Source organism: Strigops habroptila, chromosome Z (genome assembly GCF_004027225.2).
Source record: "Strigops habroptila isolate Jane chromosome Z, bStrHab1.2.pri, whole genome shotgun sequence".
NCBI classification, from domain to species: domain Eukaryota; kingdom Metazoa; phylum Chordata; class Aves; order Psittaciformes; family Psittacidae; genus Strigops; species Strigops habroptila.
The window spans coordinates 21005277-21018219 of NC_044302.2; the positions used below are offsets into that span (position 1 = coordinate 21005277).

General features: G+C 44.8%; 1 protein-coding gene across 2 annotated transcripts; it reads right to left on the reverse strand.

The window, feature by feature from the left end:
- Nucleotides 1-5101: 5101 nt before the first annotated feature.
- On the reverse strand, nucleotides 5102-10084 carry CMTR2 (cap methyltransferase 2). 2 transcript variants are annotated; one of them, XM_030512560.1, is made up of 2 exons: nucleotides 10008-10084; nucleotides 5102-7789 (listed from the first exon to the last, which is right to left on the reverse strand). In XM_030512560.1, the coding sequence occupies exon 2, from the start codon at nucleotides 7768-7770 to the stop codon at nucleotides 5476-5478; it is 2295 nt and encodes a 764-aa protein (XP_030368420.1). In that variant the 5' UTR covers nucleotides 7771-7789; nucleotides 10008-10084; the 3' UTR covers nucleotides 5102-5475. The 2 variants fall into 2 exon arrangements, with proteins under 2 accessions (XP_030368420.1, XP_030368421.1); XM_030512561.1 differs by lacking the exon at nucleotides 10008-10084 and adding an exon at nucleotides 9389-9648.
- Between the last annotated feature and the right edge of the window lie 2859 nt (nucleotides 10085-12943).

Below are 12943 nucleotides of genomic sequence, written 5' to 3' on the forward strand. Positions count from 1 at the left end.
CTTCAAAACAAAAGCACATAAGGATTAGTTACAGAGCAAAAGCTTCATTACTGTACAACGAGGGGATTCCATGCATGGAAACATGAATGTACCCATGTATATAGGAAAAGCAGCACACAGCTGGTGAGCTCTCTGTTCAGGTGCTTATGCCTCAAAGCCATTTTTTAAGGAATTTTTAGCAAGGAAAGGCTGGCAAATCCCATCAACTGCATGTTACATGAGCCTCTCCTGGCTGGTGGAAAAGCTTTCTGCATTTAATTGTCTCCTAAAGGTCCTGCTTGTTCTAAGTGTCTACAGCCAGTGGCTAATTCTTTGAGCAAATTTCATTCTGAAGACTTGAAATCAGCTCCGGAGCCATAAGGAGTCACAAGAGAGGGCTCGATGGCAATCCAAAGCACGGCCTAAAGAGCTTGCCACGCTCCCCAGGCTGAGCACTCTTCTGGCATCAACAGCTCCATCTGCTCTGTCTGTCAAGCGACTGAAGTGCACAAAGAGCTGGAACTAAGGAGATCAGCATGGAATTCATGAAAACAGTTGCAAGAACGAGATGGAGAAACCATTACCAGATTTTGGCAAGAAGGTTTCATCTCAGTCCCCACTCACTGAAGTGCTAAAAAAGAGACTGAGATTCAAAGGCTACGAGGTGAAATTCAGAGGCGCTTGTTTAAAAATTTGGAATGGGGACAAGTACTGTTAAACACTGTTTCATACCACCCAAAATGGTTAAGACCAGTTATGCAGGATTCCCTCAGCTTCACCATTAAGAAATAAATCAACTGTAAATCAAAGGGACGTCAAAAGGCAGCTTTTAGGGATGGTAACATGAGGCTCTGAGGCTTCAGATTACTGCCCAACCCTTGCTTCCAGTGAATCAAGAATTCAATGCTCTTCTGCATCCTAAAGCACCCAGTTCAGTGGCCAGAAATCAAGGGGTGTTTTTCTTTTCTCCTACTTTCTCCACGGGCAATATTAATCCCTTCCCATTCAGTCCCAAGTTGTTTTTCCAACAGAATACAATTCTGCTACATATTCTACATTTACAACTAGTAGTTTGATAGATCCAGCTTAAATCAAGATGAATAGACACCAATTAGTACCATTTTAATAGACAACGGGATTTCATAGAATAAATCTCTATGTTTTGTAGAAATTCAATTGGAAAGCCAGTGGCAAGAACACGAACAATCTGCGCACAGCCAAATGAATCAAAATACAGTATAAAATCAGTAAAAATAAGCAGCACATCTCTTAGCTTTAATGGAACTCAAAACAAAAACCCCACAGCATTTTCACTCAGTGGAGTAGCCAATTCGTTCAAGCCTCATGCAACTGATTTCAAAACCTTGTGCTGGCTCCAAAAAGATTCCGAAAAATCATGTAGCTCACAGCTAATCACTGGGCCTAGATCTCTGTCCTTCACTGGAAACCTGCAACAGCAGTGCTGCAAAACTAAACTGACCTCAAGTTTGCATGATTCTCGGTCACATCATAACCAACTTATTCTCTCTACCCCCTTTATTTCCCACAGTGTAAAACCTGAAAGCTCCCAGTTATGAAAACCAATACCCAGTTCATCTTCAAACAGGACAAAAAAACAAATTAAAAGCGGGCAGGATACTGAGACACTTCATCAGGTTTCTCCCAAGATCACATTCATCAAAACCTGACAGCCTCAACGAAGGCAGGAGTCGTCAGACGCTCTCCACAAAGTTTAATGCATTCTTACTGTGCTTTCTTTCATATCCCAAAAGTCACAACAGAAATTCAGTGTCACTTCTCTCCAAAACTGTGGCCTAAAGACAGACAGGACAATGCAGGATTCTCACCACTAAAAGGACAAGTGTCATTCCTAACTTTGAAACTTTTGCCAGTAAGTCAACAATAATAAAAGACTCTCCAAAGCACATCCTTTATTCTTAACAGAAGGAGCAGCTGCTACCAAAGATTACTGCCATCATCTCCCCATGTCTGCCAACAAAAAAGCTCCAGAGTAAATCGGGCATCAGGACCCACAGGATATGGATCTCCTTCAGTTTAGAGACCTGGCTTTGCACAGAAGGGCTCGCACACATTTTTTGTGGGATACTTCTAAACAGCTGGATTACATTTCCCCACTAGCTCAGTCCACGGGATCTTGAAGTACACAGTCCTAAGTCCCCGCAAAGTTCCATGACCATCTAAAAGCTTTTCTCCTAAAAAATTATGAAAAAAGGGGAACTGATGCCATGGGGAACAATGGGACAGAAGGAATCTCAAGGAAGTCTGCAGAATTTGCCAAATGTACAGAACAGGTCAAGGAAAGCCTGAAACAATAAATGCATTTTCTCTCATGGTCCGTCAGTCACCTCAGGGTTTTACTTTACCTATAAAATAATTATTTAGAAATATTAATGTTAGTAACGAAAAAAAACCAAAACCAAGTTAAGTACCTACTAGATCAGATGCTTCTGGCCACTCATGCCTCTTTGGCAGAATATCACATTGTAAGCACAGCCAATGCACTTGAAACACCTCATCTCCCCAGCTTTAAGAGATGGCTTTTCAAATGTTCAAGCTCAGTGGGACTTTCAGAAGCATTAATCACCTCTGGAATGATGGCAGAGACATAGGGGTGTCTGAGGTGGACAATCCCTTTACCCTGCTTTTTGTTTCAGACAAAGAAGGCTTCTACAGGTCATCTTTGACACTGTCTCATCATCCATACTTCTGCAATTTCTTCCCCCTTATTTTGTTTTTCAGCCCTTCGTTTTTATTCTTCAGTGAAATGCACCTGCGGCACTGCTTGCACTCTTCAGTTGACAGGTTCAAAAACTGATCTACAGGAGAACCTCTTACTGCATGCATCTCCCAGTCTGGAGCCTCTGTTCCCTGCCTGCCTGGTCGGAGAGAGGAAACACGACTCAGCTCACAGCAAAAAAAAGCAAGGTCATTAAATCAATTAACATGGACCATGACCAACTCCAGAAGCTTTTGTTTAGGGCAGCTTCTACTTACGTGTAAGTGTAAAAAGCAAGATTTTCAGACAATGTTATGAATTAGTCAGACCTGAGCCACCAGCTCATTCACCTCTCAAGTTCTTCAATAAAAAATGAATTGTTAAAGGCATTAAACTCTGCCCCGACCAACGTGGCAAGAAAGGCGATTCAATGGGAAGCACCTCCAGACAAAGCAGGCTTTCAGCAGTGCCTTTAATCCCTTACCAGTGATCAACTATCCTTCAAGCTCCCACATTATATAATGACAAGTGCTTCCAGAAGGTGGCTGGTAATTCATCAGGAGTCTACATTTTCCTTTTGACTTTTCTCTACAGGATCATGCACATAACGACAGCAAAGCCATGTCTCCTTTAAACATCATTTCTCCCTCTGAGCAGGTTTTTCCATGTGTGCTACAAACTTAAAACCAAATGTTAATATACCCAACTTAGGCCTCAAAATTTAGCTCTCAAAGGAGCAACATGGAAAATAAAATTGGATCCCCTTAAAGCAAGAGTCAGTTACCAATTTCATCATTTTTATCTTTAAGGGGAACCAACTGTCAGCAACATGGACAGTGGTATCAAGTGTGCCCTTTGCAAGTTTGCTGACAACACCAAGGTGTGTGGTTTGGTTGATACACTGGAGGGAAGGGATGACATCTAGAGCGACCCTGACACACTTGAGAGATGCGCCAATGCCAACCTCATGAAGTTCAACAATGCCGAGTGCAAGGTCCTACACCCGGGTCATGGTACTCCCAGGCACAGCTACAGGTTGGGCAGTGAAATGATTCAGAGCAGCCCAGTAGAGAAGGACATGGAGGTGCTGATTAATGAGAAACTGAACATGAGCCAGCTTCAGTGTGCACTCGCAGTCCAGAAACCTCCCGTGTCCTGGGCTGCATCAACAGAAGCGTGACCAGCAGGTCAAAGGAGGAGATCCTGCCCCTCTACTCTGCCCTCATGAGACCCCACTTGGAGTACTGTGTGCAGTTCTGGTGTCCTCAACATAAGGACGTAGAGTTGTTGGAGCAAGTCCAGAAGAGGGCCACGAGGATGATAAGGAGTCTGGACGACCTCCTGTATGAAGACAGGCTGAGAAAGTTGGGGCTGTTCAGCTTGGAAAAGAGAAGCTGCGTGGGGACCTCCTATCAGCCTTCCAGTATCTGTAGGGGGCTACAAGGGTGCTGGAGAGGGGCTCTTCATTAGGGACTGTAGTGATAGGAGAAGGGGTGATGGGTTTAAACTTAAACAGGGAAGTTCAGGTTAGATACAAGGAAGAAGTTCCTTACTGTGAGGGTGGTGAGGCACTAAAACAGGTTGCTCAAAGAAGTGGTAAATGCTCCATCCCTGGCAGTGTTTAAGGCCAGGTTGGACAGAGCCTTGGGTGACATGGTCTGGTCTGAGGCATCCCTGCCACGGCAGGGGGGCTGGAACTAGATGATCTTAAGGTCCTTTCCAACCCAAACCATTCTATGATTCTATGAAGTCTTAACCATACTTTCCCATAGACAGTTATCACAAATTTCTTCAGCTTATTGCTCCTCCAGTGGTACCCAAAGCATTTCTTGATACACAAATCCACGCATGATCATGTTTTCAGTCTGAAAAACATTTGCAGCTCCTTGTTAATAAACAGATGGAAGTCTTCTTCACTCAGGCATTTCAAATTATTCTAAGGAGTCTGAAATTATTAGAATAACTTTAATTATTCTAAAAAGCCAAGCAAAAACACACCACTGAGTGTTCTGGCCTAAACCTATGTTTCAGCTTCTATAAACGGTGGAAAAGTACACGTGTGTCAAAACCCCCATGGTTTGCTCCACAGAAGAGGGCTAATGTCACAAAACAGTGTCACCCACCATCTGGCCTGATCCAACAGGTATAATTCACCACCCCACCTACCATCATAGAATCACAGAATCATAGAATTATAGACTGATTAGGGTTGGAAAGGACCTTAAGATCACCTAGATTCAACAACCCCTGCCATGGGCAGGGACGCCTCACACTAGACCATGTCACCCAAGGCTCTGTCCAACCTGGCCTTGAACACTGCCAGGGATGGAGCATTTACCACTTCTTTGGGCAGCCTCACCACGCTCATAGTAAAGAACTTCTTCCTTATATCTTACATGAACTTCTGTTTTAGTTTGAACCCATTACTCCTTGTCCTATTGCTACAGTCAGTTCTGACTTAGGTGTCACTCAAAGAAACTTGCTCATGGAGATCTGGGACAGAGAAGAAACAGTTTCTCCACTTCAAGCACTGTCCCTCCCATGTCCTCCACATCTGAGATTAAGCCTCAGGTTTCTGTACAACAGGCTAATGTGGTGCAAGCGGGATTGATAGCTCAAAACATCCTCCCAGCACTAACAACATCATACCAGAGGTTTTTGCAGTAACATCACCTTCACATTAACAATGTTTTTAACACCTTCTACCTGCCTGTAAAACAAGGTCTAGCAGCAGCGACTTGCTCAATTCTAGAGTTATTTTAAAGTGAAACATCACTAGTCATTTGCTGCTGCTTAGCATCCACAATCAAGTGGAGCTGTCTCTTGGCAATGGCTGTGTTTAAATCCCATAAGAACTCCAACAGCTTGCCCTGGAGGAGAACCTCCATGGGCACAAACTGCAAAACTTGCTGGGGAGAGTCTGTGTCAAGCAAAGAACTCATTAGTTCCTTCATATGCTGCAGATATTGGACAACGGGATTTGGGAGGCCTCGGTAACCAATGCACAGCAAAGCAGCGCTGCTCCTCAGGGCCTCGGGGCAGGTTGGACAAGCGAATGTGATGCATCTGAAGCAGCAATGCAATATAAAGACCAGGCCAGCTGTGAAGCGTGTAAAACAAGAGAGAATAGGCAAAATCAATGCATCTCCCACTGTCAGCTGATCCAACGAATGCAGAACACACTCCAAAAGCTGCTGCTGGTACTTTGGTTCTCCATCATAAAGCAAAGAGAAGCTGAATGTCAGCAGTGTGGACGAGTCCAGGAGCTTCGTTTCCATACGGGGCTGGCTTTCAATATCACAGAGGGATGGGAAGTCTACCACAAGGCACTTGAATTGGTCACCACATCTTCCATTTAGATCTTCCTGGTGACATCTGGAGAGATCAGACACTTCTGCCAGTATCAGTTCCCCAGGAAGCACTTCACACGACTGACACGTCTGCAGTATCTGTCTGCTCTTCAGACTCCCCTCCACCAATGCGTTCAGTGCTTCGTTCAGATTTTCCAAGATTTGACCATCACAAAACGGGGAACATTTTACCACTGGTAGTCTTTTTCCTTCCAAAATGTACCACAAGCTACACTCGAGGGCAGAAGACAATCCTTCCAGGATATACGTTTTCCCAGCATTATTTAAACTATGCTCTTCAGCCCAGTGATGAAAATAGCCCTTTGCCACTTTATCATTCCACGTGAGGGTTTCCAGCATCTTCCTTTCATTGTACGTACTAAAATATTTGCTTCTTTGCCCAATCCATTTTGCATTCATACTGCAACCAGTCTGAGGTTTCCTGACAAGCCAGTTCTTTCTGGCAATGGGTTTCAGACGAAGTCTCTGCATGAAGAACCCCACTGCACAATCTCTTAACTTGTTCAGCTTCGTCTGCTCCACTTCTCCCATGCACTCAAAGAGACGGATGTTCTGAGAGATAGCTTCTACCTGGCACTTGTGGAAGAACATGCAACACTCTTCATGTATTTTAAGGAAAGATTCTGGTAGCACGTGCTGGGGAAAAACTGCTTTGTTGACCATTTGCGTTCCAAAGTTCTGTATCATCTTAGAAAGCAGCGGATGGATGCTCTCTCTGCCCATGTAACGAAGACAAATCACATAGGCCTCTGAGTTGCCAGCTTTGCTAGTGGCTGGCTTAAAGACATGGACCTCCTCAAAAGAGCAGTTTAGCAGAAAGAGCAGATTGGTAGAACAGTGTTCAAACAGCGTGAACATCTTCAAAACAAAGGACCCTCCAGTGCCCAGGATCATTAAAGCAGTGACTGTTTCACAGTAATGAAGGGGTGAGACAAGAGCCTCCTGTTCACCCGGATTCCCCTGGCAATCAAAGCTGCCATCAGCAGTCACCAAGTGAACTGTGGCCATGTTACTTACAAAGTTCTGAAGTCCTGTTAGATGTTTCAGTGTCATCACATCACCAGTGTTATCTGGGCCAAAGTACCACCAAGGCAAGGTATTTGCTATGAGACGGTCATCCATAATCATCATAAGGGTGTCATTGGCTTCATGATACGGGTTTAGAGTATTCGCTACCCAATTCCAGTTGCACGGGACATGGTGGGATTTCAAGTAGTGGTTGAGGCTGGCTATAAAAGCTCCAGGTGCTTCACAGAGGTGGACAGTATTCAGTTCTCCATCCTGAAGAGCTTCTTCAGAGAGAAGAGGAAAACTACATAGGATCTCATGGAACTTGCACCATGCCTGCGTACACAGCTCAGCATTTACCCATTTCTTCACATGAGGAACTATTTTCCCTGCTTTATTGGTAAACGAGGTGTGCTGATGCCATTCATCCAGGTTCTTATCACTGAGCTGATTCTTCACATTATTCATGGAGTCCTTCAGAGCCAGGAGTGAGTCGAATTCCTTGTGATCACATGTAAAAGCATCACTGGGATCTGGAAGCTGCCACTCATTATTCACTGGCTTAGTGTAAGTAAACTTCTTCGCAAAGAGCTTCTCAATTTCAGAAAGAATTTCAGGACTGAACTTGTCAAGGTTTGTAGTCGGGTTAACATAAGACTTCTTACATTTGTTCATTCTTGGATTGATTTACAACCTGGAGAACAGCACAGAAGAATAAAAAACGTCACTCCAGTCATACATGTATGTAAATAGGCAAAGCTGTTCTTAAACAATGAAGATCAGTCCAGCTTAACCTCTGTATTGCAGAATATCAGAAATGCTTCACAGAATCATGCACCAGTGAGGAAAATAAATGAGGGCTCTCCTGAATGAGGCTATCTGGAAATCAGGAGATTCACGGGTTCAATCACCCATCACGCTATTTACACAGCAAGTGAAGAAGAGTTGGCTGCTGCTTTGGCTCTTCACTGACCTCCGAATGCTCTGCTCACTGTGTAGGTCTGAACACTTAAATCCAAGTATCTCAGTCGCAAAAGAGACCATACCACAAGCCATACAAATTAAACAAGTGGCCCAGAAATCTTTTCATCTGATTATGGCAGTATTTATCCAGGCATTCAAAGTAAGGAGACTAGGAAGCCACAAGCCAAGGGAGCTTGGAGAGGGAGCCCAGCTGCTCCTCCTCTTTCCCAACAGCTACCCCTCATACCTCTTCCACCAAACCCAATATGATGCAGGGAGAGCCCCTCACCAGCACCCAGCCCCTTTGTTTAAGAGACCCTGGTGAGAAGTTGAACCCCAGCCTGCAAGCAAAACCCCATTTCTCTGCTCAGCAGCACAGCAAATCCTTATGCCTTGCTTTTCCTACTGGAAAACCAGCAATAAACCCGAAGCGAGAAGAGACTTTGTTGCATCCACAGTCAATCTTAAATCGTGCTTGACATTAAAGGAGGAAATAGCGCGAAGTGTTGTGCTTTGAGTGAATACATGCAGGTATCAGGACATACTTCCACACAAAGCTAAAGAGCACTGTGGCCATCTGCTCCAGCACACAAGCAGAAGTTAGGTTCACTAACCAGAAATCTGCCTGCAATCTATTCAAAACTAAGATGCTCATTTAAGCAAAATAATTTAATCAAAATTACCACAAGAGACGGGAATCATGGAATTGCTTAGGTTGGAGAACACTTTTAAGATCACCAACTCCAACAGTTACATTGAAATTCTTTGCTTTCTGGGATTTTTATTATGGACTTCTCAAACAGCTTCAAATGGTCTTAACAGTAAGCAAACACTCAAGAGAAGCCACACAATAACTAAGCAACTTTTCTACAGACACCAACTTCTCCCACATGTAGTTACAAGGTGCTCAGACACCACTGAAACTCAGGAATCATCCTCGTCACCTGAGACACAATGACAGAGAACTGCTTGTCAGGACTTAACAGAGCTGATTGTTTGTACCTCCACATCATTTTACAACTTATAACGGTGTAAGCCTCCTGCAATAGAAAATATAACAACCTGCACTCATCCTGCTCCTTTGTGGGGGCTGATACTGGGAAATCTCTCAGCATATCTTTTTAACCACCCCACTCCCTCAGAAGCAAATAACAACAATCTTAAGTGTTACAGTTTAGCGTAATAAAATATTGGATTAAAACTGAAAGAGTTGAGAAACTTTGGAAGCAAACAGAACAAAGAATAGCCAACCGAAGCACTTTTCCCCTTGAATCTATGTAGCATCTCAGCCAGCAGCCACAGGACCACAGCAGCCTCCTCTCGTAAGGACCATCTCTCTGAGCGCGGACGTTTCATCTTATTTCTACAATTCCACTGCCTTTCAATGAGCATACTTAGTTTCACTTTCCTTTACACAGATATTCTTCAACTTTAATCTCATTGTTTCTCACAGGATGCTGGGGAGAAGAGGAAAGCTGAGGGAAACACAGAAGACTGCTGTGCTCTAAACCACTTTTACTTTGTTTTTAAACACGATCCAAGAGCTCACACCAGCAAACCCCTGAACAAGCCATCACCCAAAGCACGACAACGAAACCGGCAATCGCCTGATCTTTCTGTTTTATAGTTATTCACTCCTCATCGCCTGACTCGAGCCAAGGCCGCTGAAGGGCGCCTCCGGGCTCCTCCCCGCCCCGCAGCTCCTCACACATCCCCGCGCCCCGCACACCAGCTGCCGCTCGGAGCTGCACCGCAACCAGCGCCGGCACACGCGGCGGCTCGCAGGGCCGCGGAGAAAACCGCTCTCCCATCCCGCCGCCGCGGCCCAGCCGCTTCCCTCCGCCCCGGCCTTTCGTAGAGCCGCGCCCGGCCGAGGAGCCTCCCCGCGCCGCCCGCTCGCTACGAGAGGCCGCGGCTCCCGCGCGGCCCAGACGAGCCGCAGCTCTTACCCGGCCAGCTGCGGCGGCGCGGCGGGAAGCGCGGCAGGCCCGGCCCCCTCGCCCTGCCCCGCCGCCCGGCACTCGCCTCAGCGGGGCGCCGGAGGCACCTCGGCAGTGGCCGGGACGCTGCTGCCGAGTTTGTTCAGTACATAGGGAGGAGGTTCAGGAGGGAAGGCCCTGGAGCCTTACTGCCCCAAGCGAAGGCTGCTCAGGCTGGACAGGAGGCAGGGCAGCCATTCCATTCCCAGGAGCAAGCGGGCTGCTTTTCATCAGGAAACCCCGCTCACCTGAGCTGGTTCTGCAAGAAGGCAGCAGAGGAGCCGCCTCCGGCAGTAGTGCAGCCCAAGAGACAAGAACCATTCGTAGAAGTTATTCAACCAGTACTTACATGATCATACAGGTTGCTCAGAGAAGAAACAGGAGAAGCGCTATCCTGCTGCAACCCTTTGGAGAGGAAGAACTGGGGCTCAGGACCCTGCATCCTTTTGCCTGCAGGCTTGGGACATGAGCCCTGCAGAGCCAGACACAGCTGAGCAAGGAGCAGGGCCAGGGCGAAGTGCCATCCTCGCACAGCCGTGCAGATGCCACATCTCACACATGCTCTCCGAGGCAGCAGTGATGCTCCTCCAGAGTTTGCTGTGGCCTCTCTAACCCACAAGCAGACACTTCAGAAGTCTCCTGCACGTGATAACCCACTTTGCTGCCCTTTCTCAATCCCCAGGTGACTCATTACACCCAACTTGGCTGAGCAAGAGACAAGAGCCTTGAAATACTAACAGAGCAATAACGAGTGGAATCGAGTGGGCATTACAGCATCCCTGGAAACACACTTTCTAGATAGCAAAACAGTATCTAATCTGCAAGCAGAGGCAGGAAGGTCAAAGCAGATTAATCATTACAGCAGACAGAGGGTGTGAGCTCCTATTGAAATTTTAAACACTGCAGGGATTTTCCTATGCACAGGTTAGAGAATGTGGCACTTGCTAAGCCCTTTGAAAACGAACAGCCAGCAATCTAGCATGAGTTAGCAGAAATCCTTTCCCTTCAATGTCAGGCTTGCTGCTATTGACTTTTGTACTCTCACATATTTCCTCTTGATGAAGCTCTATTCAGCCCTAAGCCAGGAGTAGTTTTAACATAAAAATTCAGGCCATGAGTACAAGGGAGCCCCAAACTGATGTGATGAGGGGAAATTTTGCTAGAATCTCAGTAATTGGTAAAGAAATCTTTTCCATCTTAAGGACATAATAATAACAGATAGGTAAATGGTGTTTTCTCCTGCTCTAGGTAGAGAATTCATAAGTTAAAGTCTTAACTGAAAATATGAAACTGTAAACAGACAAGTTCGCACACACACACTTTTAAGCTACTTGCTTGTTTTCTAAAATGAAGAAATAACTACTACAAAATAGAAAGAGCCTTAAACATAGAAAATACCCAGTTCTATGAATGAATGCAGGACTAAAAGCTAGTCTTTAAATCCCTTGGGGGATAGTATTTTTAAAGCTAAAATTGCTATACTCACTCTCTTCAACAACATAACAAAGAGATACTGGCTATCTCAGAGCAAGAAGTTTTACCTGTGGAGGGAAGTTTTATATGTAGGTCTGCAATGCCTCTTCATCCTTGGATTGGCCTGTTTGAAAATCACTTCCCAATCAATCAACATCTTTGGCTATTTAAAGGTGGGAGGCAAAGTGGGGGCAAATTAATTAAGGCAGCTAAGCAGCCTGTGAGGTGGGTAGCTTGAGGGTATTGGGGGTTTTCCAGTGCTTGCTGTGGTTGCTTTGATTGCACTGGGTGTACAGTAGTAGTATTGCTAAAATATTTAGCTTAAGAAAATTTGAAGTTAATGTGTATGTTAAAGATGCATTTTATTCTGGAATGTTTGCTTTTTGCCTTTGTAGCAAAAACCTGGACAGAATTTTCTTTTACTTCTGGCTCTTTCTCTGATATCTACAGTCATGCTCTAGTGTTTCAGTTACTTTTCTTTTGTTATTTCTGCTACACAGTGGTCACAAAACTTGCACTAAGTTCTGTGGAAAACAGGTTATTTAAATCATTGAGCTTAAGAGCTGGGTTTTTTTGTAATCTCCTCTTAAACACTTAAATCACCTTTTTATGTGCTGGTGAGTTCTTAAGTGTTTGGTTAATATCAGTAAGAGAGCAACAACAATTAAGCATGTAGGAGAAAGCTATATGTAAGTAATACTCTTACCTTCTAGCATTGCTCTGCTAGGCTTTTACTACGGCTTGTAGCTTCTCAGTGTCACAGTCTTCTGCATTACTAAAGATAAGGTTTTCCCAAAACACAGGGGAGAACAACCCATCACTGAGCATGCAATGCTACAAGACTCCCAGGTAAAAGAAATGTAATCTAATAGCAGGCTTCAGAAAAACATGGTGTTTTTTCTGAAATTAAACCTTTAGCTTCTGAGCTTCAGTTTCCTCCTTTATTTTCCTAAATCTCTTCAAGTTAAAGCAGAAGTCCAAGTAGATATGTTGAAATGCTAGTTATTGTCTTTTCTGTCAGTGTGAGACACTCAAAATGGGAACACAGCACTTTCTTCCTGGATTAGTCCTGCTTTTGTGGAACTAATCTTCTGTCAGTTGATAGATAGCTGATCTTTTCACTCTCAGATCATGAGATGTGTGCGCAGCTGTGGCACTATAAGCCTCAAAGAGAAGCATCTGTCTTTAAAGGAACATTGTGCAGGTAAACATTGGAAGCTAAACATCTAATTAAGAGCAAAGTAGTCTCATTCAGGCCTCTGACTTTTTTTGTAGTTAAAATAGCAAAATGCATATATAGTATAAGCATGCTATGTGATGGAGCTGAGGAGTTGCTGGTGTGTTTGGGAGCTCTTTTCATCATCTTGACTATGTATGAAGGCTGCTGGGAGGGCTATGCTGAGCCCTGGAAGAATTCTATGTAGAATTCATAG